The 27,738-nt window shown below is 46.2% G+C and overlaps 2 protein-coding genes across 11 annotated transcripts in view; one reads left to right on the top strand and one right to left on the bottom strand.

The window, feature by feature from the left end:
• The window catches only part of IL17RB (interleukin 17 receptor B), a 14,651-nt gene extending 8,313 nt beyond the window's left edge, over positions 1 to 6,338 (bottom strand). The window contains exons 1-5 of the mRNA XM_031470556.2: positions 6,218 to 6,338; positions 4,360 to 4,384; positions 3,449 to 3,589; positions 1,842 to 1,969; positions 1,255 to 1,381 (exon numbers count right to left, since the gene is read on the bottom strand). Coding sequence (XP_031326416.1) covers positions 1,255 to 1,381; positions 1,842 to 1,969; positions 3,449 to 3,589; positions 4,360 to 4,384; positions 6,218 to 6,277 — 481 coding nt within the window. The 5' untranslated portion in view covers positions 6,278 to 6,338. The remainder of the gene's footprint in view (positions 1 to 1,254; positions 1,382 to 1,841; positions 1,970 to 3,448; positions 3,590 to 4,359; positions 4,385 to 6,217) is intronic.
• Positions 6,339 to 6,437: 99 nt separating this feature from the next.
• CHDH (choline dehydrogenase) overlaps positions 6,438 to 27,738 on the top strand; it is a 32,708-nt gene continuing 11,407 nt past the window's right edge. For 4 of the 10 annotated variants that reach the window (XR_010384839.1, XR_010384840.1, XR_010384841.1 and 1 more), the window contains exons 1-3: positions 6,438 to 6,765; positions 20,859 to 20,893; positions 22,137 to 22,328. The gene's annotated coding sequence lies outside the window, so the exon portion shown is untranslated. Of the gene's footprint in view, positions 6,766 to 20,858; positions 20,926 to 22,136; positions 22,329 to 27,738 lie in introns of all 10 variants that reach the window. The other 6 variants (XM_064496427.1, XM_031470550.2, XM_064496426.1 and 3 more) reach the window with 6 other exon arrangements.

Consider the following 27,738-nt stretch of genomic DNA (forward strand, 5'->3'; position numbering starts at 1 on the left):
AGCGTCAGACAAACCCAGATCAGGGGACATCCTGTGGGGTGCATGGCCAGCACTTCTCAGGACTGTCATGGTCATGAAGGACAGGGAAAGACTAAGAAACTGTCACATACCAGACAGGACACAAGGAGGCACAGGGGACCAAAAGTAACTGGAACATGAATGGAAAAGAAGGTAAAACCCAACTAAAGTCTAGAGTCACAAAAATATACAAAAGTTTGGTTCCTAGTTTTGACAAATGAACCATGGAAATGTAGGATGTTAACGATAGGGGAAACTGTGAAAAGTATACAGGAATTTTTGGTACTGTCTTTGCAACTTTTCTGTAAATCTAAAATTACTCCAAAATATAAAAATTTTTAAATGAGATTTGGTCTCATCAAGAATGCTGGGAACGACTGTGTGGTAAATGATGTGATACCAAGAATATACTGGTTCACAGTCTCAAGGAACAATGACAGATTAGAAATTGCCCCCTTTGGCTTTGATGCTGTACATGAGACAGGGTCAGGCATGGGGTACTGAACAGGTACTGAACACCCCAACAGCCTGGGTGGAGGTGGCATGGGAATTGCTGCAGCCAAGGACCATGCTGGGCCCTGCATACGCACGATCCTGTCTCAGCCTTGCCCCAGTCCCATACGTGACACTGCAGGTGTGACACCAGAGAGCTGATCGGGTGTCATAGAGCAGGGGTAAGAATCCAGCACGCTGTGCCACCCTGCCTCTTTACTGCAGCCTAAGAGCCTCCTGGAGTCCACACACCCTCAGAGACCAGCCACACGCTGTCAAACTACACAGCCTGCCAGGAAGCCGAGACCAGAACAAACGTTTTACATCAATGACAAAGAGTGGCTACAGTGCATCAATCAAGAAGGACCGAAGTTTGAAAGGTCAGCTTCACTTTTACTGTGTGTGTAACACTGGGCAAGTTACTGAGGCCCTCCCTTTCTTCATCTATAAAACGGGGCTATCCCCACCTCAGCGCTGTTGGAGGCTTACGTGAGATGATGCATGTCAAGTGCTCAGCACAGCGCCTGACACACGGGAGTGGGCTTTCCCCTCCATTTTCCCTGACTTAGTCCTCTCCTCTGTGAGTGAGGTGCAGTTACTATTGTGTCCATATTTCAGATGAGTAAGCAAAGCTCAGCAAGGCTGAACACCATGTCCAGGGTACCCTGGCCTCTCTACCAAACCACATGCCCCAAAGCAGGTGTCCCAGCCAGACAAGAATAAGAAAAGAGTGAGGAAGTTTACCTGGTGAGGTGAAGTTCACAGCCATGGAGGGACCATCTTCATTCATGTTTGCATTGGGGATATTATGGGCCCCAATGAAATAGAGCGTGTTCAGCTCTACAGGAAAGCCTATGTAGGAGAACGTCCACTGCAAGGCAAAGCAGGAACCCCTGAGTTTCCAAGTCCTTTTCATTTATGATTTCATTCCTTAACCTCCTGCTGAAATTCATGTCTCTAGCCAATGTCTGCTAAGGAAATAGACCCCACAAAATTTGCCAGTATAACTCATAAAATCAGAGAAGTGTGGAATTCTAGAGCCCGGATGTAAGTTATGTTCAGTTCCCCTCACTTTGCTGTTGGGGAAACTGAGGCCCAGGGATGCTGTCTTGCCCAAGGCACAAAGCAGAGAAGTGGCCAGAAATGGGATATGAACCCAGGGGGCCTGCTCAAGTCTCCAGGCTATAGCTGTTCACCAGCGTGTGTGTGTGTGTGTGTGTGTGTGTGTGTGTGTGTGTGTGTGTGTGTGTGTGTGTGTGGCACAGGATCCACACTCCCCAGCAAAGGACCTGGCTTTAGTGACAATTAGCCAAGTGTCTCCAAGTGCTTACTTTGCCGCCAGAGGGTCTGGTCTGAGTCTGGAAGGCCTCGGTATAATTACACCTCACGCAGCTGTAGGACTGGAAGTTGCTTTTGCCCGTCACACAGATCTTGGTGGCCTTCAGCAAGCGGATGCTGGCTGCCGAGGTAGCAAGGGGGCAGTTGTATATTTAGCACTTCCTATGTGGCCGACTTGATGCTAGACAGCTTACCCTGCCTCATCTTAGTTCACATTCACCGTAGCCCTCCAGGGTAGGCCCTGTGGTTGTCCCCAGTTTACAGATGGGGTGAGTGAGGCTTAGGGAATTTCAGGGAGTGTTGCCTTAGCTTACAGAGTCCATCAGCGGCAGAATATGGATTTCAGTTCCAAAGCCTTTCTTCCTCATTGTTGAGCCTGATTTCACAGATAACCTGCAGAGGTGACTCTAACTCTGCACTATTTTGGGTCTCTTTTAAGAGGAACAGGCTGCTTTGTAGAACACCACAGAGGCCTTCCAGAGTGTCATCACCAGCTGTGCCTGTTCAGGCCGCACCTTTATCCATGCTGATCCTTCTCCCTGGAATGCCCTCGCCTCCTATTCTCTGCCTCTCCAAGTCTTATTCCTTCAAGGCCCAACTCATGCACCACCACCTATAACAACAGCTAACAAAAATGAGCTCGCTCTATGCCAGGGATGAAGCCAAATGCCTTACTGCAACATTGACTTTAATGTGGTTTCACCAGGGCCCTCTCCTGCTCTCCCTCCCACCCCCTCAGTTGGAGCACAGGTCCTGCTGGGATCCCTCTGACTGTGTCTGTGCCAGTGTCTGCCTCCTCCTGACCCTCTGAGAATCCAACTGGGTAGGGACTATAGCTGACTCATCAATCCGTGCCTGGCACTCCCAGATTACTGACCCGATGGAATTTCGCTGAATTTAGTGGGTGGAACACACAGACATGGTCTTTAGGCCCCAAGGATTGGTTCTTCCAAAGAACTCACAAGGTGCCTTGGGAAATGCCAGGACCTCCATGATGCCATTTGGGAGGTGTAAAAGTTACGTTTTCCTAAACCTGGGGGGTTTTCTCTGGCCTTAACCCATTTTTCCATGAAGGCTAGCATAACATACAGAAAAGCACACAAGTGTAGTACCTGATGAGTTTGCACACTCATGCAGCCAGTACCCAGGTAAAGAAACTCCCCAGGAGTGTCCCCCAGGCCTCCTTTCAGTCACTCCTCACCCGAGAGTAGCCACTGTCCTGACTTCCGACCACTTAGAGTAGTTTTGCCTGTTCTGCTCTTTTTGTTAATGGAATCATTTGATGGCTGCGACTGCAGGCATGTGTGCTTCTTCTGTCTGTGAGATTCCTCCATACTGTGTATAGTTATAGATTGTTCTTGCTCATTGCTATACTGGATTCTGTTTTGTGATTCCAATTCTACTGTCAGGCATTTGATGCATTCCATTTTTTTGGCTGTTAGGAATACTGCTACTATGAACATTCTAGTATGTGGCTTTGGTGCATGCATGTATGTATCCTGTTGGGTATGGGACTAGAGGGGAAGTAATGAGTCGTAGAATCTGCCCATTTCTGCTTTAGTAAACACTTTAGGCCTTATCTTTAACTGATGCAACTTACCATCAGCCCGGAGTATCCAGCTTATGTTCATGAAAATTGAATAGTCCTCCATCACATCACTGCTTTTAACAGGTTCCACTCGGAGGCCCCTCAAGTCTCCTGGGGTCAGAGTATGTCGGACCATCCACTCTGGAGATGGTCCTAGGAGAAGGTGAGACTGGTCATGACACCCCCTCTCCAGCCCAGTCTAGTGCCACCTGTTGTTCTGTGTGACACACTCTGACCCACCCCTCACTCACAATTCATCTCTTCTTCCTGCTAAGGTAGGCCAGACACCTCTCAGTGCTGGCTGGTATACAGCCGAGGTGATGCTCACCTCCTGGCCCCAGCCTGCAGAGCACGTGGGATCACTCCAGGTCCCTGTGTACGTATGTCTGTATCTGATGTATTTGGTATGTTTATGAGGATCAGTCCTGCCTTCCTCATGCTTCAGCCTGGACTCCAGCCAGCTGGCCCACATGACTCCTTCCTACCTCCTAGTTTCTGCCAGTACCATCTCTCCTTCAGCTCATGCTGTGTATCCATATTTCTTGGGCAGAAGCCCACTCATTCTTCAGATGCTACCATCCCCAACACTCCTCCTTCTCTAAAATATTTGCTTCCTGTTCCCAGCTATAAGTGACGTCCATCCCACGGCCGTTGATCTCCCTCTGAGGAGAGGCAGCCTTTCTTTTCTGTCTTGCATGGTGATTCCTGCCCTGCCTGTGCCTCTTCCTGCCAGGAGGCCAGCCCACCCAAAACCCTGAGAGCTCTGCCTTGGGCAGGTAGAAGCTTCACCCGCATTAGTTAACAAAGCAATGGTTTACCCTGCGCCTGGTCCCTAATGACCCACTGCCAGGATTTGGGTCCCTTAAAAGTGCAACTGTGCTTTCAATGTAAAGCCCCACATACCCATTTCCTAGTGCACCTACCGGATTCAGAGCCACACTGAATTGTCTGCAAGAGAGAAAGAAACCAAGTGCCATGTTGAATGCCGGCAAACCACAAGCCTTCATTTGCCAAATTAGACAAAACACCATCTTTTTCCTTAAATGCATATACAAGTGATGAATGTTCAAATAAAAGCTGAGCCAGTTCCACTTCACTGGATTCTGTTCATAGTTTGGGGAAGACTAAGTGTCGCCATGGTAGGCTGTGGTGGACCGTAGGTTAGCCACCGGTATGCATGATCCTCAAGTCTGCCCATCACTTCCCTTAGAGACCACAGGTAGGTCTCCACCCGCTCTGCACCTCGGCCTTCCACGCTGCAAGCAGGAGATAACTCTGGACCATTATGAAGGCCCCTTCACGCTAACGTTTCACTGTAGGTTTTCAGAACAGTCTATAATATTTATTGAGTTTCCCCAGGTTAAGGACTGGCTGTGCCAAGATGAGGAGAAGGAAGCTGTGAATGCAGTCTGTGGTACCTTCCCCAGGTTCTTAGAAAAAAAATCCTCTTTTAATATAAAAAGACTCACCTGAGCTATTTACAAAATCATAAAGCAACTGTGATTTCATCATGTTATCTTTTTAAAATAACTTTTAAAAAAATAAATAGTATCATCAATGTCTAAGAAAGGCCAGCACTAAATCCTTTGAGGTTAACTGCTTATGTCTTTTCATAAGAAAAAATAATTAGTACTTCGGTTTTGTAATTAAAAAAAAACTGGACCTAAAAGGCAGCAGAACATTCCAACTACAAGACCCAAGGTGATAACCCCACCAGTTGTGGAATCTGAGTCCTCTCAGCCTCAGCGTTTCCAAATGCCTTGTAAGACACAAGGCAAGACTTGATGGTTCGAGTAATCTGAGTTGGGTGAAACTTCAGTCGCTCATCTTTGTCTTTTTAAAGCTGAATTCTAAGGGGGTATCATCAGTTTTGTTTTTCTCTTTGAACAAATGAGCCAGCACACTGGGAGCTAAGTTTTTGTCAAAGGGCTGGTGAGACAAAATTTAGAAAGAAGCAAAGCATCAGCTCTAAACTTTACAGAGTTCAAGCTGTTGGCCTAATAGCAACTACTGCAAAGACAATGAATTCTTCCTCTAGTGGAAAAGGCCAGGGGGTCTCATTGCTGAGACAGAGGACAAGGAGAGCAGCTGAAGACAGAGCAGGGAATGGGGTCTGTCCATCATCATCAAGTAACACCATGCTTTTATGCTATGTGCTGTGCTACAAGGGCAGAGAGATAACTTCAAATGCTATTTTGCAGATAAGCTTTTTCTTCTTTGATGACCCAGAAAATTCCTTCAGTCCTTCAAGTCATAGGGGAAGGAAGGAAACCCAAAGGTAGAGTTCAGGAGCTTAGCTCTGGGGGCAAGGGCCCCAGCACAGCCAAATCAACATGGCCAAAAAGGCAAGTAGAATGGAGAAGTAGGTCTTAGCCGACGAAGTGGGCAGACCTCAAGACCCCAGGCAGTAACCATACTGAACACCTACCATGTGCCAGGCTCTTTGCTGCTGCTTTGCAGCCCCTGTTGCTGTCCTTACTACACCCTGATGTATCCTTTTACAGATGAGGACACGCAGGCTCAGTGAGCATAACCAGCTGAATCCAGAGTACTCTGGCATCTGAACCCGGGTCTGTCTGATTCCCCCACCCCTGACTCTAGCAGCCCGATGCCCAGTGCCCTCCCGGCCGGTACCAGTTGGCTGCCCCAGAGAGTGCACAGGTACTCCCTCCCAAGGGTCCTCGCCAAGCACCCCAGAGAAACTTGAGTTGACCGACCTCTCAGGGTTCGGGCTCAAGGGACGGGAATGCTGGAAAGAAAGGGGCGGGCAAGGGGGCTTACCGGCTCCGAGGTCGCCGCACCCCCGCACAACGCCGCCAGACTCAGCATCACTAACAACATCGCGGAGCCACCACCCGCCAACGCGCCGGCTCGACGCAGCCTTGTGCGGCGCTCTTATCCCGGTGCGAGGCCATCCCTCCCGGCTCCGCCTCCCACCCCCACCCCGCCAGCACCACCCTGTCAGGGGAGGCCCTCTGGCGCCCCCTCGGGGTGGGGAATGGAGAAGCGCCCGGTCGGTGGGGCCCGGAGGGATACCCACGTCCGAGCGGCTCCGAGTCGCCTCGGGCGCGCCCGTCCGGCGCACACGTGCGTTCAATGAGCCAGGTGCAAGATTGCACGCGCGCCCCGGCATCCCGAGCCCGGCCGGCCGGGAGCAGATTGGGTGCGAGCTGCCCGTGGTGCTCCTCCTGGCCGCCAGTAGCGCGCGGAGCACCGGCGCGTTCAGTTAAAGTGTAACGGGGCAGGCAGGGCAGGGCCAGGCCGCCGCCGCCGCCAGCTCCTCCGGTTCCACCGCTGACCATCCCGGCACTCCGACCGAGCTGCCCACGGTGAGTAGCGGGGACGCGCCCGACCCCCGGTCCACCCGCCCCGAACCAACTTGGCCGAAGCCCGGAATCCCGGGCGGCCTCAGGCCCAGAGGTCGGGTAGGTTGGGAGGACCTGGTCTGAACGCCAAAGTTGGGGCCCCACTGGGCGCTACTGCCGAGCCCTATGAAACAAAAGCGGTGGGATGCGGGCAGCAAAGTCTGAGTTCTTCTGGGAAACTAGTTCCTCGCAGGAACTAAGTAATATGTAATTCGTGTAATGAAACTCTCCCTTTTCCCAGGTTTTTCTGGTCAATGTGTATTTCCACAAAATGAGTCCTGACACTAACACTTGGGTCTCCGGAAGGCGGAAGCCTTCACCCTAAAGTTTGGAGGTGGGGTTCTCGAGTTTCACGGCATCCCTGATCTCTGAGCCAGCGTTAAATGCAAATTCTGGGCCTCTCCTAAGAGAGCAAACACAGTCCCTCAGGTCTGGGCAGGGTCCGGGATCTGCATTTAACTTAGACCTCCCCTGTAATTCAGTGCAGGTGGACCAGGACCATTGTTTGAGACAGTGGTTTGGGGAAAGGTTAATAAAAATCAGCTGGGCCAACAGTGGGTCGCAGAGCTTGCAACTCTGCTGCTTCAGCTCCACTGTTTGCAAAGAACAAGACCAACCCAAGGTCCGTTAAACTCGTAGGCCAAGTTAACTCCATTCTTTAGATGAAGAGGCCAAGACCTGGGCAGGGATGTGGGACTTAAGGATGGGATTGTCAGATTGTGAGAGGTTGACTTGGTCAAGCAGCTCTTTTTGTTGAGGTTCTCTGCACCAGGCCTGGCCCACGTGCCTGATTCAGATTTGGGCCTGCATGGAGTGGGAGCCAGTCTCAATGTCAGCTGGGGGCTCTGGCATGCACACATCTGGATTGCAGGTGACATTTCCAAGGGATTAGTCTGATTTCTGACCAAAAAGAGTGATTCAGGTCTGACTGGGGCTGGGCCACTCTGGGCCCCCCACTCAACCTCTCTGAGTTGCTTTGAGCCCTATGGTCCCTGAGATAATTTCCAGCTCTAATAGTTGTCTTAACAGTCATGTGCAGGGTGCTGGCTGACAGGTGCTCTCAGATTGAAGATGAGTGTGGTGAGAGCATGTTCAAGGGCACATGTGTCCGCCCTGCTGTGGAAGCACAGATGCAGACAGTTTCCAGCTCTGAGATTATGAACTTTGTCCCATGGTGCTCAGGAACCATGGCAGACATTTGGGTGGTGGTCAGTGTTCAGTTTCAGAAAGTGCTCCTGCGTGGCTATGTCGGGTGGTGAGACCAGCCCCTCTGAGACCAGCCAGGAGGCAGCTGCTCACCCAGATGCATTCACTGGACCAATATCTGAGTCTGCCCTGGGCCAGGCTCTTAGCTGTGCCAGCTTTACAGCCATGCCTCAAAGTAGGCCTAGCTGCAGGAGCTTGGGCCCTTGAATGTGAGGGCTTTGGGGACAACCAGGGGTGCAGAGGTTAGTCCTGGAGATCCAGTTTGTGCATCAGACATGTATAGTGGGTGGTAGAGAGGAAGGAGGATAGGGTTCTAGGGGAGGAGAACTTCCTGGAGATGAAGGCTAGGAGGTGCTGCACCAGGAAGACCCAGGAGTGAGGGGGCATCCATGATGTCACATGGGGCAGAGGGGCCAGGGTGGCCTGGTCTGAGGTAGGCCCTTGCCTTAGGTCTTCGGCAGTCAGGAGTGTCTTTGGCAAGAGGGAATGAGACAGGCATGGGAGGAAGTGGGTTCTGAGATGGGAGTGGAGTGGGGTGGCTTTGTTTCAAGAAAGGGTGAGGCTGAGAGTCCTCCAGGGGATGAAGCTGGTGGGCAAAGAAGAGAGGGAAGATAAGGTGAGTGAGGTGCTCAGGGGGCTGAGCATCAGATAGAAGAGGAAGGAGGGAACCTGGGCAGTGGATGCTGGCCATTGGCGCGGGACACAGACTGAGCAAGCCCTGCCAGTGTCCTGGGTCCTGGGTTGGGTGTGTGTGGGCACAGAAATAGTACCACCTTGGCCCTGGTTCTCTGATACCCACAGCAGTCTGTAGGCAGGACTGCAGAGTGGGCAGTCCTGAGGAGAGCACTTCAGCCACGGCTGGTGTTCTCTGTGGGCCGATGAGGTGTGTTTGCCTGTCTTCTCGGGGGGGAGGGGTCTGCCCTGGATCAGAATGTCATTCCAAAAAGTGTCCCTCCATGAGTAGTCCTTGTTGGTTAAGCGTGCAGCCTCTGACGTGGCCTGCTGGAAGGGACACATTTGTTTGACTGCCTAAGCCCAGTAGCATTGTGACTTTGTAAACTGGAGGCAGGGCCACTGCGGGTCGAGAGGTCGAAGCTTCCTCTCTCTCTCTCTCTGACCTCTGGAAGTCACTGCCTATTTCAGAGCCTCAGTTTCCTTTTCTGTAAAGTGGGGCAGATGAGACAGTGTAATGGCAACACTGAAGTGAGGTGACTCAAGTCTGTGAGGGAAGCAGCCTTTGCAGATGCTCTGACCTTCCCACCTCGGTCATAAATTCTGCCAGATCCAGGTTTCTGGAACAGCCACTGTGCAGTGTGCCTTCATGTCTGGGTATTTAGTAGGCATTTGTTAAATGCTTGAATGAATGAATGAATGAATGAAGGCACACCTTCCTCTGAGGCGGGTGCTTAAGCTTGCACCTAAGCCTGCCAGGCCAGAGAGCTGGTTTGGGCTTCCTCGTCTTTCTCCCCACTTCCTCCTCTGGTAGGTGAAGCTCGCCTCTACTGAGCCTGGAAGACCACTCTTCCCATGACTCTGACTCCAGACCCCCGGGCACAGGCTCTGTGCCACCGCTGGGAGTTGAGAGGCCAGGATTTCAGATCGCCTGGCTGTGCTACTCACTCACCAGTGCTGGCCTCAGGTGAGGCTGAAGCCTCAGTTTCCCCTGGCCTGGTAGGGCTATTGGAAGACTATGAAGCGGTGGGAAGAAAGTTGAAGGACTTAAAGGTGCTGTGTAAATTTAGGGACAAGAGAGGCAGGACAGGGGAAAAAAAACCAAATTAATTTCATGGCCCAAATAGGGAAATTTCTTTGGACCCAAGTGCAGTGATGTCCTCAGGTCTGTCACTTTTATCAGACCTTTGTTTTTCTACCCTGTCCATCACCAAGGGAACAAGGCCATTGGGGTTGTTGACAGGTCCCAGGCCCAGCCTCTGCCCACACAGGTGGAATTTTCCACTTCTTTTTTTTTTTTTTCAAATATTAATCAAGGCACCAGCCAGTCAACAGTGGACTTATTGTCTTGTGAAGAGCAAGCTGTTTCTGGCAAACCCTGGCTACCTCCCAGGGCCCAGGCAGCCTGCCTGAAGTGGGGCAGGGTCTGTTGGGAGCACTCTGCCCTCAGTACCACCCCGCACCCTATTCTGCTCCAGCTGCTTGACTTTTGCAGAGTCAGTGGCTGTGCCTGCTTTGAGCCAGGGACTCTGAAGCCACACTGAGTGCCTGCTCCTGGTTCCCAGCAGGGCCACAGAACCGCAGACGTTTTCTCTGCTCCAGTGAGGAGGGGCTGGCCTAGGAGCACACACAGATGCAGGCTGTGGTGTTACTGCACCTCAGTACTACTCCCACCAGTTCTTAGGATGGAACCCTGGGAGGTCACAGCCTGTGTGTACTTGCATCGATTTTCAAATGTGTTGTCACAGTGGGGCCTCGAAGGAAGTCCAGAACACAGAGGAGGCCAGTACTGTTTCTCTCTCAAAGTTCCATCTGTACATGGGTGACAGAGTCAGCCTTCCAGGGCTGGAGGGAGGATTACTGGAGATATCAGGGGGTGGAGCGGTGTGCATGTGTGGAGCTCATATGGCAGGGACAGCCAACTATTTCTTGATCAATGATACTTTAACTACTCTGTTATGAGTAATATTTTGCTGATAGTTGGAGCATCACTCTCTGTACTTTATGGAGGAGGAAATGGGATGAGTGAGGATGGAAGGAAGAGAGTAGGGAGGGACCCAGGCCACGCTGTGAACTTGATAAAGCCGCCGCCACGTGCTTTTGACTTTGCACTCGTAATTCTTTGGAGGGTGGTTTTGGCTCTTTTCTTTTTCTCTGCTAACAAATCTATGAAATGGGTAGCTCTGTTCCTATTTTATTGATATGGAAACTGAGGCCCAGAGCTGCTAAACCAATAGTGACAGAATTGGGGCTGCAAACCAAGGATCTTGACCTCCATCTCTTTTCACTTTTTTAAAAAGTAGTCAAACTTGAACGTGGAACTGCAATATGTGAAACAGATACAGGAGATGCTGCATATTGGTGTGAGTTTATCTTATAAGTTCATATTTGTGGGGGGTTTTTTTTGCATATCACAGAATAGCGATGCTATTTCCCCTAGCACATCCTTGAAATGGGGGCGTGTGGGTGCTCACTGACGGCCTGCACTGGCCCCGCTGCCTGATTCCCATGCCCCCGTTCAGTGACAGAGCCCTTTGTGTCTACGCAAGGAAGCAGTGGGCGTTGTTTAAGCAGCTCGCCTGTCAGTCCTTAGGACCCTCTGCAGTTAAGCCCCTCCAGGTGTTTGAAAGGGACACAGTAGTGGGCGTGTGTGGGAAAGTTGGCTGACTCATCTGCTTGCTGCTGGTTTATAAATGAAAGTGGGCTGGCTCTGGGCTGTGATCCTGCCCCCTGCCACTCCGCGGATGGGCCGACACCCTGCCCGGGGTACTCAGTGCCTCTGGGCCTCGCTGGCTGTTGGTGGAGTGTGACTCCCAGCCTGTAACAGTGCCTGATTGACCATGGGTTAAAGAGTAAACCGGCCCCACAGCGCTGCTGCTCTCTGCTGTCTGCCCAGCCGTGTCTGTAGCAAAGGTGGGAATCCGGCTGCATGTGGTGGGGAGGGAAGCTCTGTCCCTGGGCCTTGGGCAGTACCACCTGCACACGTGGGTTTGCCCTCCATGGGATTGATGTCTAGTCCTTAATAGACCATCCCAGACTCCCTGTGGTGAAGGACCACATCTGTGTGATTATTAAATTTTAATCTTGAATGGGCTGATTTAAAAAAAAAAAGAAATTGTTATAAAAACAAAGATATACCGCATTTAAGCCTATTACCTTATTAGGGTTCTCTGCTGACAAGTCACTGGTCAGACTGCCAAACCCTGCCTTTCCATTCTGTGCTTATCTTCCTCAGACAGTCGAAAAATAGGAAAATAGCACGTGGGCTGGCCCTGGCCTCCGAGCCCCGACTCCTTCACCTCTGGGTGTGAGGTGGGGGTTTTTATGAGTTGAAAGCATGCTTGAAAGAGGAAGTGGGTAGCAAGCCTTTATCAAAGGCCCCGAACTTCTGTGGAAAAGGGAGGAGCCCTTCAGCCTGGACGGGGCTCTGGCCTGTGAGTTGCTCCCAGTCTGCCTTCTTTCCCTCACTCCTTTAGCAGGGATAGTTGAGATTTAAAACAGACAGCAAAAACAAAAGTCCTTTTTGTCGTGGAAAATTTTGGAACACGTACAAAATTAGCCAGAAGAGAGGATTGAGCCCCACGTCCTATAACCTCATGGGTTTCGTCTGTCCCTGGAATCCCTGGGATTATTTTAAACCAAATCACAAATATGGTTCATTTTTACTCTGTTAATTTTTCAGTAGGTATCGTGGAAAGAGTCATTTTAAACAACAGAACCACAGGACTGGGGTCACATCTGACAAACGGTGACTTCTTAACGTCCTCAGATACCCAGTGTCTGAATCCCAGGATCTGAATGAGATCCATACGTTATTCCCCGTGATCTATGGATTTCCCTCCATCTCTCTCTGTCTTGTTTCTTTTTCACTCGAACTTGTTGGATGAGGTTTCCCTTGGCCTGGATTGGGTGTGTGGTGTCCCTGAGTGTCCTTCCACACGTTCCCCTGAATTTCGAATTTCCTCTGAATCAGTGGGTGGACCTAGATGTATGATCAGATTCCGGTTTGGAGTTTTGGGTGAGGCTTTTTCACTTTCTCTCATTCAGACCCCTGTCTCCACTTGAAGGAGAAATCATTTGTGTTTTTAATATTTCCCTGTGCGTGAAGTTACTCTCGTGAGGCCCAAGCTGACCCCTCCGCGGCTGCCAGGCTCCTGTCCATTATGAGATCCTCCAGCTACTATGTGGAGGACAGATGGTGAGGTGGCGTGGAAGGGACTTGGTGGATGCAGTGATGCTGCTAGGACGCAGGCAGGAGGGTCTGGGTGGGAGATGATGGAGCCTGACCTATGGGCGGACCAAAGTAGGCAGATTCAGCAGTGCCGGTCCCATGCCTTAAAGAGAATCACTGCCCCGCTGTGCCTCAGTTTCCATGCCTGCCTCCTCTCCTGAAGTGAACAATGTGTTCTTAATACACTAGTCACATAAGGAGCATTTATCGGACACCTGCTGTGTGCCTGGTCCTGGGAGCTATGAGCTCCCCGCTGCTGACTGAGAGTGAGCAAACATGGTTGATGCTCTGGGCACAGACCCTGCGAGGTGGAAATCTTGGCAGCTCATGAGGCCACAAGGCCACTGTGCCTGCCCCAAAGACCTCCTTCAACACTGCAGAGAGGGGAGAGCAGTTCCTCTTTCTGGTGTTACGTCTTTTCTGTGTAAGGGGCAGGGCACCAGGATCTTTTGTCCCCGCAGCCCTCCTCTGGTTTTGACTCAGACTTGGCAGTGCCCCCACCATTGGGTCCCCCACATTCCTACTTTCACCAGGGCCTCCTGTGCTACAGGAGCCCACCCACGCAGGCTTCGCGCAGGCCAGAGTTCAGGGAGGTTCACGTCAAAGGCCAGCCCGAGATGCTCCTACCCTGCCCCTGAGTCCGTCAGGTGACTGGTTCTGGGGGAGGCCCTGGGGGAATTGATTCCCTCAGCAGTGACCTAGATACTACACCTGCCTCCCAAACACACCTCATGCATACACACCACCTGCTCAGACTGGATCCACAGACACGCCTGCGAGGGAAAGAGATGGCAGGCAAGCGGGGGAGGAGCTGCCCTCGGATATTAGGACTCTGGGTTTCCCTACCCTACACTGCTTTCGGTGGGACCACCACTGTGGAGGTTTTAGAAAGGGGGGAGGCTAACTAGAGAGAGGTGGGGGCTGCATAGGGCAAATGCCTGGAATGCAGGGTGCAAGGTCCTGTGGGCACCGTGGGGCAACAGAAGAGAGGAAGGAGGAGCTGCAAACATCAGAGGCCCCGCAGAAGCTGGCGCCCATTTGTCAACAATAGGAAACTCTTGACCCGGGTCACACAGAAGTCCCAGCAGAGTTGGGGATGAAAGCCTGGCCTTTGGTTGGCATCAGACTTGGAGGCTCCCCCTGGGGCTTTCTTGGCAGCCTGACCAGCTCTGCCCTGTCCCATGTCCCACCCGTAGCACCAGGAGGGCCCAGGGGCAAGTGGACCCTGCCCAAGCAGCCCAGAGTCGTCTCCAAAGCAGCAAACGATTAGCTATTTCAGGAGAAAAATGATTAGCTAATTGTGACTCATTTGTTTATTCTGCACCAATATGTGGGAGATGAGAGTTTTAGGAAGAGAAAGTTGACTTTTGAAGAAAATGCCTTTTTTAATTAAAAAGAAATTGAGCTACAACAGACATACAGTAAAAGTGTACTGATAGTGTATTTTTATCTGTATATATACCAGGTGACTACTACCAGGTCAGGATCCAGAACGTTCCTTGTTCCCCTTCTAAGTGGTGCCTCTGTCCGCCCTGGCACAGATGCATGAGTTCAGTGTCCCAGTCTCAGCCTACCCAGGTGTGGGAGCTGTAGGCTGCGTGCTGGCTGGTCTCCAACGTGTGTCCACTCAGCCGGCATTACAGAGGGCCAGCCTCTGGCCAGGCTCCGTGTTGAGGACAAGGCCACAGAGCCCTCAGCTGGAAGAATGGGCCTTCAACAGCTCATTTCACTCGTAGGATTGAGGTCCCAGTCAGTAGTACAAAGACAAGTCCCAGGATGGTTGTGGCCAGTGGTCAAGGAAGGCTCCCTGGAGGAAGTGTCAGTTGAGTGGGGCCTGAGGGAAAGTGAGGAGGGACCCAGGTGCAAGGAGGTGGGGACCCTGTGCCTGGAAGAAGGAGCAGCATGTTCAAAGGCCCTGGCGGGAGAGGGGAGGGAAGGTGGTCCAGGTGCCTGGAACACAGAGAGTGAGGCTCGTGGTTTGGTGAGGGGTGGGTGGGGCAGGAGACAGGTAGGGCAGGGCTCCTGAGACAAGAGGGGCCCTGAGGCTGTGAGGAAGCTCATTTTACCACCTTGGGAGGGAGGGTTTCCTGGACTGAGAGTGGTGGTAGGTTCCTATGGGAGGAGGAGACAGCTGCCCAGGGTTCTTCACAGGACTGTTACCACCTAGCGAGGTCTCATCTCTTAGAACGAGACCCGTCCCACCCTGGGCCACCATCCCAAACTCACCACCTCCCACCCCCAGGGCTGGGCGATTGGGTGGCCTTGCCCTTGACAAAGCTTTGCCAAGCTTCAGGGAAGCCACTGAACTTCACCACTTCTTGGCCTCCAGAGCCCTGGTGGGCATGTGGCACCTTGTACCCTTTCCATATGCTGATGGTAACGTTTTAGCTCCAGGGATGTGGCTTTGTGGGTGAGGCCTGTGCTGGGCAGGTCTTGCGTCTGACTTGAAAAGGGACAGGGGCTCCCCCTCAGGCTTGTTTCTCTTTCTGTGATGTGGGACTGATGGTGATGACAGTGAAGATGATAAAGCCCCCAACCCAGCGTCTTTGGGGGATTCAGAGTGCGTGGTAACCCACACGAGGTGCTCAGGATGGGTGGCTGCCCCATTATTATTATTATAATTATATATATTGTATATATATTATAATTATAACTCTGGTTCCATGACTTAACTGTGAACAGGTAATGGGAGCTACAGAGCATTGTTCATTTGACTCACACAAAGCTTAGCCTAGAAGGCTGAGAACCTGTCGGAGGTCTTGCAGGAGAGCAGGTCAAAGCTGGGACTAGAAGGCCAGGTCAAGGGCAGGTGGCCTGCCCTGAATCCTCCATTAGACAACAACCCCCAAAGACCCCCAGACAGGGGAGGATGGCAGTGCCCCCACCGCTCTTTCTGCAGTTTTCTCTTGGAATTGTCATCACCACCCTGGCCCATGCATTCAGAGACAGATGTGAATGTCAAGTACCTCTGGGGACAGTGCCAGCCTCAGGGCACCAAGGGGCTTAGTGTCCATGAGCAGCTGAGCTTTGTACCCAGGTCTGCTCAAGCCATGTCTGTATTAACAGAGCCATGTGGTCACTATTTACTAATTTATTAATTTAAATTATTTATTATTTATTTTATTGACCTATAGTCAATTACAATCTGGCAATTTCTGGTGTACAGCACAATGTGTCAGTCATGCATATACATACATAAATTCATTTTCATATTTTTTTAATTAAGGGTTATTTATTACTAGATATTGAACATAGTTCCCTGTGCTATACAGAAAAAACATTTTTAAAATCAATTTTTATATATAGTGGCTAACATTTGTAAATCTCAAACTCTGAAGTTTCCCACCCCCTTTCCCTGGTAACCATAAGATTGTTTACTATGTCTGTGAGTCTTTCTGTTTTGTAGATGAGTTCATAGTGTCCTTTTTTTTTTTTTTTTTTTTTTTTGATTTCACTTATGAGTGATATCATATGGTATTTTTCTTTCTGGTGACTTCATTTTAGAATGATGATCTCTAGGTCAATCCATGTTGCTGCAAATTGCACCATTTTATTCTTATTTATGGCTGAATAGTATTCCACTGTATAAATATACCACATCTTCTTCATCCAGTCATCTGTCGATGGATATTTACGTTGCTTCCATGTCTTGACTCTTGTATATAGTGCTGCTGTGAACATGGGGTGCATGTGTCTTTTCAAATTAGAGTTCCCTCCAGATACATACCCAGAAGTAGGATTGCTTGATCATGTGGTAGGTCTATTTTTAGTTTTTGAGGAATCTCCGTATTGTTTTCCATACTGACTGCACCAATTTAGATTCCCACCAGCAGTGTAGGAAGGTTCCTTTTTCTCCACACCCTCTCCGGCATTTATCATTTGTGGACTTTTTTTTTCATATATATTTTCATTGAAGTATAGTCAGTTTACAATGCTGTATCAATTTCTGGTGTACAGCACAATACTACAGTCATAGGAACATATATATATTCATTTTCATATTCTTTTTAACTGTAAGCTACTGTAAGATATTGAATATAGTTCCCTGTGCATGTTGTTTATCTATTTTATATATAGGAGTTAGTATCTGCCAATCTCAATCTTCCAATTTATCCCTTCCCACCCCCTTTCCCCAGTAACCATAAGATTCTTTACTAAGTATGTGAGTCTATTTCTGTTTTGTAGATAAGTTCATAGTATCCTTTTTTTTTTTTTTTTAAGATTCCACATATGAGTGATAACATGTATTTTTTTTTCTCTTTCTGGCTTACTCACTTAGAATGACAATATCCAGGTCCATCCATGTTGCTGCAAATGCTATTATTTTATTCTTTTTGATGGATGAGTGGTATTTCATTGTGTAAATATACCACAACTTCTTTATCCGGTCATCTGTCCATGGACATTTACATTGCTACCATGTCTTTGCTATTGCGTATAGTGTTGTTATGAACATTGGGGTGCATGTATATTTTTGAAGTAGAGTTCCCTCTGCATATATACCCAGAAGTAGGATTGCTGGATCATGTGTTAGGTCTGTTTTTAGTTTTTTGAGGAATCTCCCTACTGTTTGCCGTACTGGCTGCATGAAACTACATTCCCACCAGCAGTGTCGGAGTGTTCCTTTTTCTCCACACCCTCTCCAGCATTTATCATTCATGGACTTTTTAAAAAAAATTTTTTTATTGAAGTATAGTCAGTTTACACTGTTGTGTCAGTTTCTGCTGTACAGCACAATACTTCAGTCAAAAAGGAACATATATTCGTTTTCATATTTTTTAACCATATGTTATGACAAGAGATTGAATATAGTTTCCTGTGCTATACAGTATAAACTTGTTTATCTATTTTATATTTAGTCGTTAGTATCTGCAAATCCCGAACTGTCATTTATCCTTTCCCACAGTCTGCACCCCAGTAACTGTAAGTTTGTTTTCTATGTCTGTGTGTCTGTTTCTGCTTTGTTAATAAGTTCATTTGCCTTTTTTTTTTTAGATTCCACAGATAAGTGATATCATATGGTATTTTTCTTTCTCTTTCTGGCTTACTTAATTTTAGAATAACGATCTCTAGGTCCATCCATGTTGCTGCAAATAGCATTGTTTTTTCATGGTTGAGTAGTATTCCATTGTATAAATATACCACATCTTTATCCAGTCATCTGTTGATGGACATTTAGGTTGCTTCATGTCTTGGCTATTGTATATAGTTCTGCTGTGCACATTGGGTGCATGTATCTTTTTGAATTAGAATTCTCTCTGGATACATACCCAGAAGTGGGATTGCTGGATCATATGCTATGTCTATTTTTGTTTTTTTGAGGAATCTTCATACTGTTTTCCATAATGGCTTCACCAAACTACATTCCCACCAGCACTGTAGGAGAGTTCCTTTCTCCCCACACTCTCTCCAGCATTTATTGTTCATGGACTTTTGAATGATGGCCATTCTAACTGGTGTGTGGTCATACCTCATTGTAGTTTTGATTTGCCTTTCTCTGATAATTAGTGATATTGAGCATTTTTTTATGTGCCTGTTGGCCATTTGTATGTCTTCACTGGATAATTGTTTGTTGAGGTCTTCTACCCTTTTTTGGATTGGGTTGTTTGTTTTTTGTTATTAAGTTTTATGAGCTGTTTATATTTTCTGGAAATTAAGCCCTTGTCAGTCGCATCATTTGCAAGTATTTTCTCCCATTCCATAGGTTGTTTTCTTTTGCTTATGGTTTCCTTTGCTGTGCAAAAGCTTTTAAGTGTAATTAGGTCCCATTTGTTTATTGTTGCTTTTATTTCTATTGCCTGCGTAGACTGCCCTAGGAGAACGTTGCTAAGATTTATGTCAGAGAATGTTTTTCCTATGTTGTCTCCTAGAATATTTATCATGTCTTGTCTTATATGTAAGTCATTAAGCCACTTTGAATTCATTTTTGTGTGTGGTGTGAGGGAGTGTTCTAACTTCATTGACTTACATGCAGCTGTCCAGTTTCCCCAACAGCACTTGCTGAAGAGACTGTCTTTTCTCCATTGTATATTCTTGCCTCCTTTGTTGAAGATTATTTGACCATAGGTCTGTGGATTTATTTCTTGGCTCTCTCTTCTTTTCCATTGATCTGTATGTTATGTCTATTTTTATGCCAATACCATGCTGCTTTGATTACTGTAGCTCTTTAGTATTGTCTGAAGTCTGGGAGGGTTATTCCATCCAGCTTCATTCTTTTTCTTCAATATTGCTTTGGCATTTCTGGGTCTTTTGTGATTCCTTATGCATTTTACAATTATTTGTTCTAATTCTGTGAAAAGTGTCATGGATAATTTGATAGGGATCTCATTAAATCTGTAGATTTCCTTGGGCAGTATGGTTATTTTAACTATATTGATTCTTCCAATCCAAGAGCATGGGATATCTTTCCATTTCTAAGTCATCTTTCATTCCTTAATCAGTGTTTTGTAGTTCTCCATGTATGTCTTTCACCTCCTCGGTCAGATTTATTCCCAAGTATTTTACTGTTTTGGTAGCGATTTAAAAGGGATTGTTTCTTTACCTTCTTTTCCTGCTAATTCATTGTTAATGTAAAGAAGTGCAATTGATTTTTTTATGTTAATCTTGTATCTTGCTACCTTGCCAAATTCTTTTATCAGCTCTAGTAGTTTTTGTGTGGAGCTTTTAGGATTTTCTGTATGTAGTATCATGTTGTCTGCATATAGTGACAATTTTACCTCTTCTTTTCCAATTTGGATCCTTTTTATTTATTTATTTTTTTCTTGCCTGATTGCTCCAGCTTAGAATTCCAATACTATGTTGAATAGAAGTGGTGTGACTGGGCCCCCTTGTCTTTTTCCAGATTTTAATGGGAAGGCTTTCAGTTTTTTGCCCTTGAGTACTATGCTGTCTGTAGGTTTGTCATAAATAGCTTTTATTTTTGTCATAAATAGCTTTTATTTGAAACTTCTGTTTGGGCTGATGAAAAGTTTTAGACATGGATATTGCTGACAGCTGCATAACACTGTGAATATACATAATGCTGCTGGATAGGACACATTTTTTAAATGGTTAAAATGGTAATTTTTAATGTTATGTATATTTTACTATAATAAAAGTTAGCATAATGTTTTCAAGGTTCAGGTAAGGATCCTACTTCATGCCTTTGCATATAGGTATCCAGTTAACCCAGCACCAGTTGCCTAAAAGATGATACTTTCTCCACTGAGTGGTCTTGTCACCTAGTCAAAAATCAATTAACCATCTATAGGAGGGTTTATTTCTGGGTCCTCTGTTGGTCTGTATGTCTGTCCTTATGCCACCACCACGCTGTTTTGATTATTGCACCTCTGTAGGAAGCTCTGAAATCAGAAAGTGTTAGTCTTCCCACTGTGTTGTTTACCAAGATTGTTTTGGCTATTTGGGGTCCCTTGAGATTTCAAATGAATTTTAGGCTGGGTTTCTCTATTTCTCCAAAAGCAGTGTTGGGATTTTGCTAGGGATTACATTGAATCTGTAGAGTACCTTAGGTAGTATTGTCATTTTAGCAGTATTAAATCTTCCAATCCATGAACACAGGCTGTCTTGCCCTTTTTTTATGTCTTCTTTTTAATTTCTTTCAGCAGTGGTTTGTAGTTTTCAGTCTTAAATCTTTCAACTCCATGGTTAAATTTATTTCTATACATTTTATTCTCTTTGCTGCTATTATAAATGGAATTGTCACCTTAATTTCCTTCTTAGATTATTCATTGTTAGTGTCTAGAAATGCACCTGATTTTTGTGTGTTGATTTTATATCCTGCAGCTTTGCTGAATTTGCTTATTAGCTCTAACAGTTATTGTGTGTGTCTGTGTGTAATCTTTAGGGTTTTCTACATGTTAGATCATGTCATCTACAGAGATAATTTTACTTCTTTCCTTAAAATTTTGATGCCTTTTATTTCCTTTTCTTGCCTAATTCCTGTGTCTAGAACTTCCAGTGCTGTGAAGAATAGAAGTGGCAAGAGTGAGTATCCTTGTCTTGTTCCTGATCTTAAGGTAAAGATTTCAGCCTTTTACCATTGAGTATGATGTTAGTCCAGGGTTTTTCACATATGGCTTTTATAATATTGAGGAAGTTTCATCCTATTCCTTGTGTACTGAGTGTTATCTTGAAACTGTGTTGAATTTTGTCAGATGCTTTTTGTGCATCAATTGAGATGAGTATGTGGTTTTTATTCCTTCATTCTATTAATGTGGTGTATTATATTGATTTGTTTTCGTATCTTGAGCCATATTTGCACTTCTGGGATAAATTCCACTTAGTCATGGTATATAATCCTTTTTAATATGCTGGTGAATTCAATTTGCTTATATTTTGTTTAGTATTCATAAGAGATATTGGTCTGTAGTTCTTTTGTTAGTGTCTTTGTTTGGGTTTGCTATCTGGTTAGTGGATGCCTCAGATAATGAATTAGGAAACTTGCCATCCTCTTCAATTTTTTGAAAGAATATGAGATGAATTGATGTTAATTCTGTAAATATTTGGTAGACTTAATGAGTGAAGCCATTTCGTCCAGGGCTTTTCTTTGTTGAGGGGGTTTTGATTACTAAGTATTTCCTTACTAATTATATAGGCTTACCATATCTTATATTTCTTCATGATTCAGTTTTGGTAGATAGTATATTTCTGGGAATTTTTCTATTTCATCTAAGTCATCCAACTTGTTGGTATGCAGTCATTCACAGTAGTTTCTTATAATTTTCGTATCTGTAAAATCAGTAGTGATGTACCCACTTAAATTTCTGATTTTACTAATTTGAGTCTTCACTCTTTTTCATAGTCAATCTACCTAAAAGTTTGTCAAAAAAAATTTTTTTTTAAGAACGAACTTTAGGCTTGACTTTACTGCTTTTCTGTTCTTTATTTCATATATCTCTGCTCTAATCTTTATTATTTCCTTCATCTGCTAGCTTTGGGTTTAGTTTGCTCTTTTTTTCCTAGTTCCTTAAGACGTAAAGTTAGGTAATTTTTTGAGATCTTTCTTCCTTTGTAATGTAAACATTTACAACTATAAATTTCCCCTTAGCAGTGCTTTTGCTGCATCTCATAAGTTTTGGTATGTTGTGGTTTTATTTTCATTTGTCTAAAAGTATGTTTTAATTTCCTTTGTTATTTCTTCTTTGACACATTTGTTGTTTAAGAGCGTGTTGTTTCATGTTCACATATTTGTGAATTTTTCAGTTTTCCTTCTGATGTTGATTTCTAGTTTCATTCCATTATGATCAGAAAAGATACTCTGGGAGGAGCCAAGATGGCGGAGTAGAAGGACGCTGGTAGCTCACCCTCTCACACAAATACACCAAAACTCGCATCCACGGACCCACCCAGCCAACCAGAGCACCTGCTGAACTCCAACAGAACATCGCCCTCTTCAAAAGACAAAGACACCACGAATCTGGTAGGAGAAAGGGAAAAAAGAAAGAAGAAAAAGCAAAACAGTGTGGGTCTGGTCCTGTGGGGAGGGAGCCACAAAGGAGGAACAGCGCTCGCTCGCTGGGTCTCCCCTCTCCAACGGAGAGGCCAGCAGGGCGGAGGGGGAGCCTCTGAGGCTCAGATCTGTATGAAGCACCCCTTGACCGACAGAACTAAGTTAAATGGGCCACAGAGGGTCCCTGCGACACCCGGCCCCAGACGCGAGCAGGCAGCTGGGGGCTGGGACAGGCGGCCGGAGCCGGGCAGAGGACGGGGGTGGCTGCAATGAGGCGGCCCCGGGGGACTGCAGGGGGCTGCGCGCCGTGGCTGTGGGTGCACAGGGCAGAACAACCAGGGCCCTCCGTAAACAACACGGCTGATGTGTCCTGGGGGAAGGGGCGCCGCAGCCTTTGTCTCTTCGGAACCGCGGCGCCAGTAATGGCACTTCTCGCGAGAAGAGAGGCGGGGCGCAGCCACAGCCGCCATCTCCTCCTGTGCGCGGCACCGGGCGGGGGCGTGGTCAAGACCTGAATTCACACCTGGGGGCTCTGCAACCTCCTAGGCAGGACTGAGACTTGTTTACAGCCTGAGGCAGATAGGATCTTTCTGCCCTGGTACCTCAGAGAACACGAGCGCCGCCAAAACAAATAAGGAGCTGGGTTTTGGCATGGAGCAGGGGCGGGGTGGTTCTGCCGTCTTCCCCGAGTCCGCCTACAAAGCGCCGACTGGAGGCAGAGCGGGCAGCTGCACAGAGCAGCGGAGCGATCGGTGCTGGGAGAGGGCGGGTGGCCACCTGCCTTCCTGGCAGGAGCACAGCACCTGACCTTGGCGCTGGGAGGGGGCGCAATCCACTCGCCTACCTCGCCGGAGCGCAGCATCTGACTGCGGCATCAGGAGGGGCAGTGACCCGCCTGCCCACCAGGTAAGAGCTCAGCACCTGACCCACTGCTGGGAGGGGCCGCGATCTGCTTGCCGACAGGCACTGGGAGCAGCACATGAGGATGCCAACGGAGGGCCTCTGAAAACAGCAACCGTAGTTCAGGAAACAGGGCGAAGACAGAAAGACCTCTCGATAAAATCATTAAGACTGCACAGTCTCCAGAACACATCCCTGTTTTTTTTCTTTTTAATCTTTTTTATATGTTCTATTTTCTATTAACTTTTTAATTTTTACTTTTTAAACAATTGTATATGTCTCCAGTTTTAATCCTTTCAAAATTTTTCTTTTAAAATCTTTTTATTATTTTTAAAAATCCACCTGATTTCACTTTTATTTTTCTTGGTTTTGATGTCCTGTTATTGATTATACACAGGTTTCAAATACTGTTTTCTGATTTTTTTCTCTTTTTTTAAGGTTTTAAAGGTTTTAAAAAGACAACTCAATTGCTATTCTGTTTCAGCTTGCTCTTCTATTGATTATACACTGTTTTCAAACCCTTTTTTCTTCATTCTTTTAAAATTCTCTTTTTTAAAAGTATTATTCCTGCATAGACTGTAGATAGATAAATAAACTCCTTAAGGACCACAATAGATAACTGATACTCCTTAAGCCACGGTGTCAGAGAGAGATGAGCAAGATGAAGAAGCAGAGACACCACTCCCAATTAAAAGAACAAGAGAAATCCCCTGAAAGCACGATCAGTGAAATAGACATCGATAGCCTACTAGATCAAGGTTTCAAAAAAGTGATCAAAGTACTGAAGGAACTAAAAGAGATAGTGTTTAGAGATACAAAATATGTCAAAAATGAAATTGAAGCTATAAAGAAGAGCCAAGTAGAACTGGTAAACTCATTTGCTGAGATGAGAGCTGATCTAAAGGCTGTACAAAGCAGGCTAGATAATGCAGAGGAACAAATTAGTGACCTACAAGATAGGACAACAGAAAGCACCCAATCAGAACAGCTGAGAGAAAAACAAATAAAAAACAAAACAATATAAGGGACCTATGGGATAATATAAAGCATGCCAATCTACACATAATAAGGGTCCCAGAGGGGAAGAAAGAACAAAGGGGATTGAAAAGGTTTTTGAAGAAATCATGACTGAAAACTTCCCAAACTTAAAGAAAGAACCAGAGATCCAAGTACAGGAGGCTCAGAGGGTCCCCAACAGGAAGAACCCAAGTAGACCCACACCAAGATATATCATAATCAAGATGGCCAGAGTCAAGGATAAAGAAATGATTCTAAAGGCAGCAAGAGAAAAGCAAAGAGTAAGTTACAAGGGAACCCCCATAAGGCTCTCAGCTGGTTTCTCTACACAAACACTACAGGCCAGAAGGGAGTGGCAAGATATATTCAAAGTCCTGAATGAAAAAACGATGCAGCCTAGGATACTCTATCCAGCAAGGCTATCCTTTAGAACAGGAGAGATAAAGAACTTCACAGACAAGCAAAAACTAAGAATTTAGCAACACTAAACCCATGCTAAAAGAAATATTGACAGGCCTACTCTAAATAGAAAAGAAGCAGGATGCTACAAAAATGAGAAACTCATAAGTGGAAAGGAGATAACTACCATGAATTACAAAAAGAGTAAACAAAATTGTAAAAGAAGACATTTAAATCATTAAGAGTGGGAGAGGGAAGCAAGAAAAGCCATTGTGGAAAACAGTATGGAGATTCCTCAAAAGACTAGGAATAGACTTACCATATGACCCAGGAATCCCGCTCCTGGGCATAAATTCAGAAGGAACCCTACTTCAAAATGACACCTGCACCCCAATGTTCATAGCAGTACTATTTACAATAGCCAAGACATGGAAACAGCTTAAGTGTCCATCAACAGATGACTGAGTAAAGAAGATGTTGTATATTTATGCAGTGGAATACTATTCAGCCATAAAAACTGACAACATTATGCCATTTGCAGCGACATGGATGTTCCTGGAGAATGTTATTCTAAGTGAAGTAAGCCAGAAAGAGAAAGAAAAATACCATGAGATCGCTCATATGTGGAATCTAAAAACAAAACAAAACATAAATACAAGACAGAAACAGACTCACAGATATAGAATACAAACTTGTGGTTGCCAAGGGGGCGGGGGGTGGAAAGGGACATACTGGGATTTTAAAATGTAGAATAGATAAACAAGATTGTACTGTGTAGCACAGGGAAATATATACAAGATCTTGTGGTAGCTCACAGCAAAAAAAAAAAATGTGACAATGAATATATATATGTTCATGTATAACAGAAAAATTGTGTTCTACACTGGATTTTGACACAACATTGTAAAATGACTATAACTCAATAAAAAAGTTTAAAAAAAGATACTTTGTATTATTTCAGTCTTTCAAAGTTTATTAAGATTTGTTTCATGGCCTAACATGGTCTGTCCTAGAGAACGTTTCATTTGCACTTGAGAAAAGTGTGTATCCTGCTTTGTTGGGTAGAATGTTTTATAAATTATCTGTTAGATCCAATTGGTTTGTAATGTTATTCAAGTTCTTTATTTCCTAACTGATCTTCTGTCTGGTTATTCTATCCAATATTGAAATCTGAGTATAGAAGTCTCTGCTTATTACTGTAGAACTATCTGTTTCTCCCTTCAGATCTGTCAGTATTTGCTCTATACATTTTGGGGTTCTGATGTTGGGTGCATATATCAATTTCAGGTTAAAACTTTATTTATCTAAACTTTGTCTCATGCAGGTCATACTTTTTATATTTTGAACATATTTTTATAGTGTACTTTTTATATTTTGAACGTATTTTTAGGATTCAGCCATATTTGATAGAGTTGCTGTGTGTGGTTCCTTCATTTTCCTTGCCACATGGAGTTTCTTTGTATCTGACTGCAACTTTTTCTATGTCATTTCTATTCCCGTATACATTCTTAAGTCAGCCTGTTAATTTCCAAAAAAAATAATTCCTACTGAGGTTTGATTGGCATTGCATCCAAATCTATAAATCAGTTTATGGAGTACTGACATAAGATGTGAGACCTTCCTATTCATGTCATCTCTTTCTCTATATTTGGGTTGTCTTTAATTTCTATCAACAATGTTGTAGTCTTCAGTGTTGCCCATGTATTGCACATGTTTTGTTAAATCTAATCCTAATTATGTCAAATTTCCCGATGTTCTTGTAAGTGGTATTGTTTTGTCTTGTGGTTTCCCCCACAGAGGATGGGACCAACACTACAACCACCCATAATTTATAATGAGTCGTTTATTTTTCTTGATTTTTGTGCCTGTTAATTTTTTATTGAATGCATGACCTGGTAACAGGATAGTAGACTGAGGTAAACAGTGTTTATGCCTAGAAAAGGGCATGTCTTTTATTCTATCAGGTCGTTAGTGTGGAATATTGAGCCAACCCATTTGGGAGTTGAGCGGTGGGCTGGTGCTCCCTTGTGCAGGCATGAGGCCTGGAGTGCTGGAAGAGTCATCTCAGAATTCCTGCTTCAGATTTAGCTTTTAGGAGGCCCAGCTGCGTCTTTCTCCTGTGCCTGCAAGAATGAGGGGTGGGAAGAGGGGGGAATCTTTCTCTCCACTCTCAGCTCTTAGCCTGCCTCCAGTGATAGGCTGCAGCTCTTTCTTGGTGCAGGCTCATGGAGGTGGGGGGGTGGTTATCAGGATTTTCTTGAGGTTTCTCGGTTCTCTTATGGCAGCCTGAGTCCTGGGCAGACCTTGTGTGCCTGAGTCTCATGGGTGGGGCTTTTCTAGAGGTTCCTGTGTCAGGAGAGGCCTTGATGGACTATCCTGGCTCTTTTCCACTTCTGTGCACTGCGCATGTTGGGCTTGATATAAACATTTTTGGGAAAGGACCATCCAGAAGCTACTGGCATTTGTTAAAACTCCAGCACTGATCTTTGAAGATTGTAGTTCTGACCCCATCCCTTCTGAGAAGCCCTCTTGTGCACTCGGTGGCTCTCAGGTCAAAGGCTTTGAGCTCTGTAGTCTCCAGCCTGTCAACCTGACCTTCAATTATATGTCTTGTCTGTCTCCCTGGCTGCAGACCATCAGTTCTGAGGGCAGATGTCTTGTTCTCTGAGTGTTGCTATAGATGAAATGGTGCCTGGCATGCTGCAGGTGCTCAGCAACTATCTCGAATGGATGAGGAGTGAGTGCAAACCTTGAAAGCCCTTATCACCCCTGCTTTCTAGCAGGTTGAGTCCTGCCCCACCTCCAGGTTCATGCACATGTGTCACAGAGATGCCTTTCTGGGGAACCCCCCCCCCCTGGTTTGGGGAGGGGCCTGTCTCCTGTGCAACCAGCCCTGTGCTTGTCAGTCCTGGCACAGATCTCACAAAACTGATATTCCTACTTGTGCTTCTGCTCCCTCCTCCCAGTTCCCCAGGGCACTGGGAGGGCCTGCAGTGGCCTTTTGCTGCACCAGTGTGGCTATCCCAGCTTTGGGCTGATTCTGCACGTGCATGCTGAGTTAAAC

Source organism: Camelus dromedarius, chromosome 17, assembly GCF_036321535.1.
Source record: "Camelus dromedarius isolate mCamDro1 chromosome 17, mCamDro1.pat, whole genome shotgun sequence".
Lineage (NCBI taxonomy): Eukaryota > Metazoa > Chordata > Mammalia > Artiodactyla > Camelidae > Camelus > Camelus dromedarius.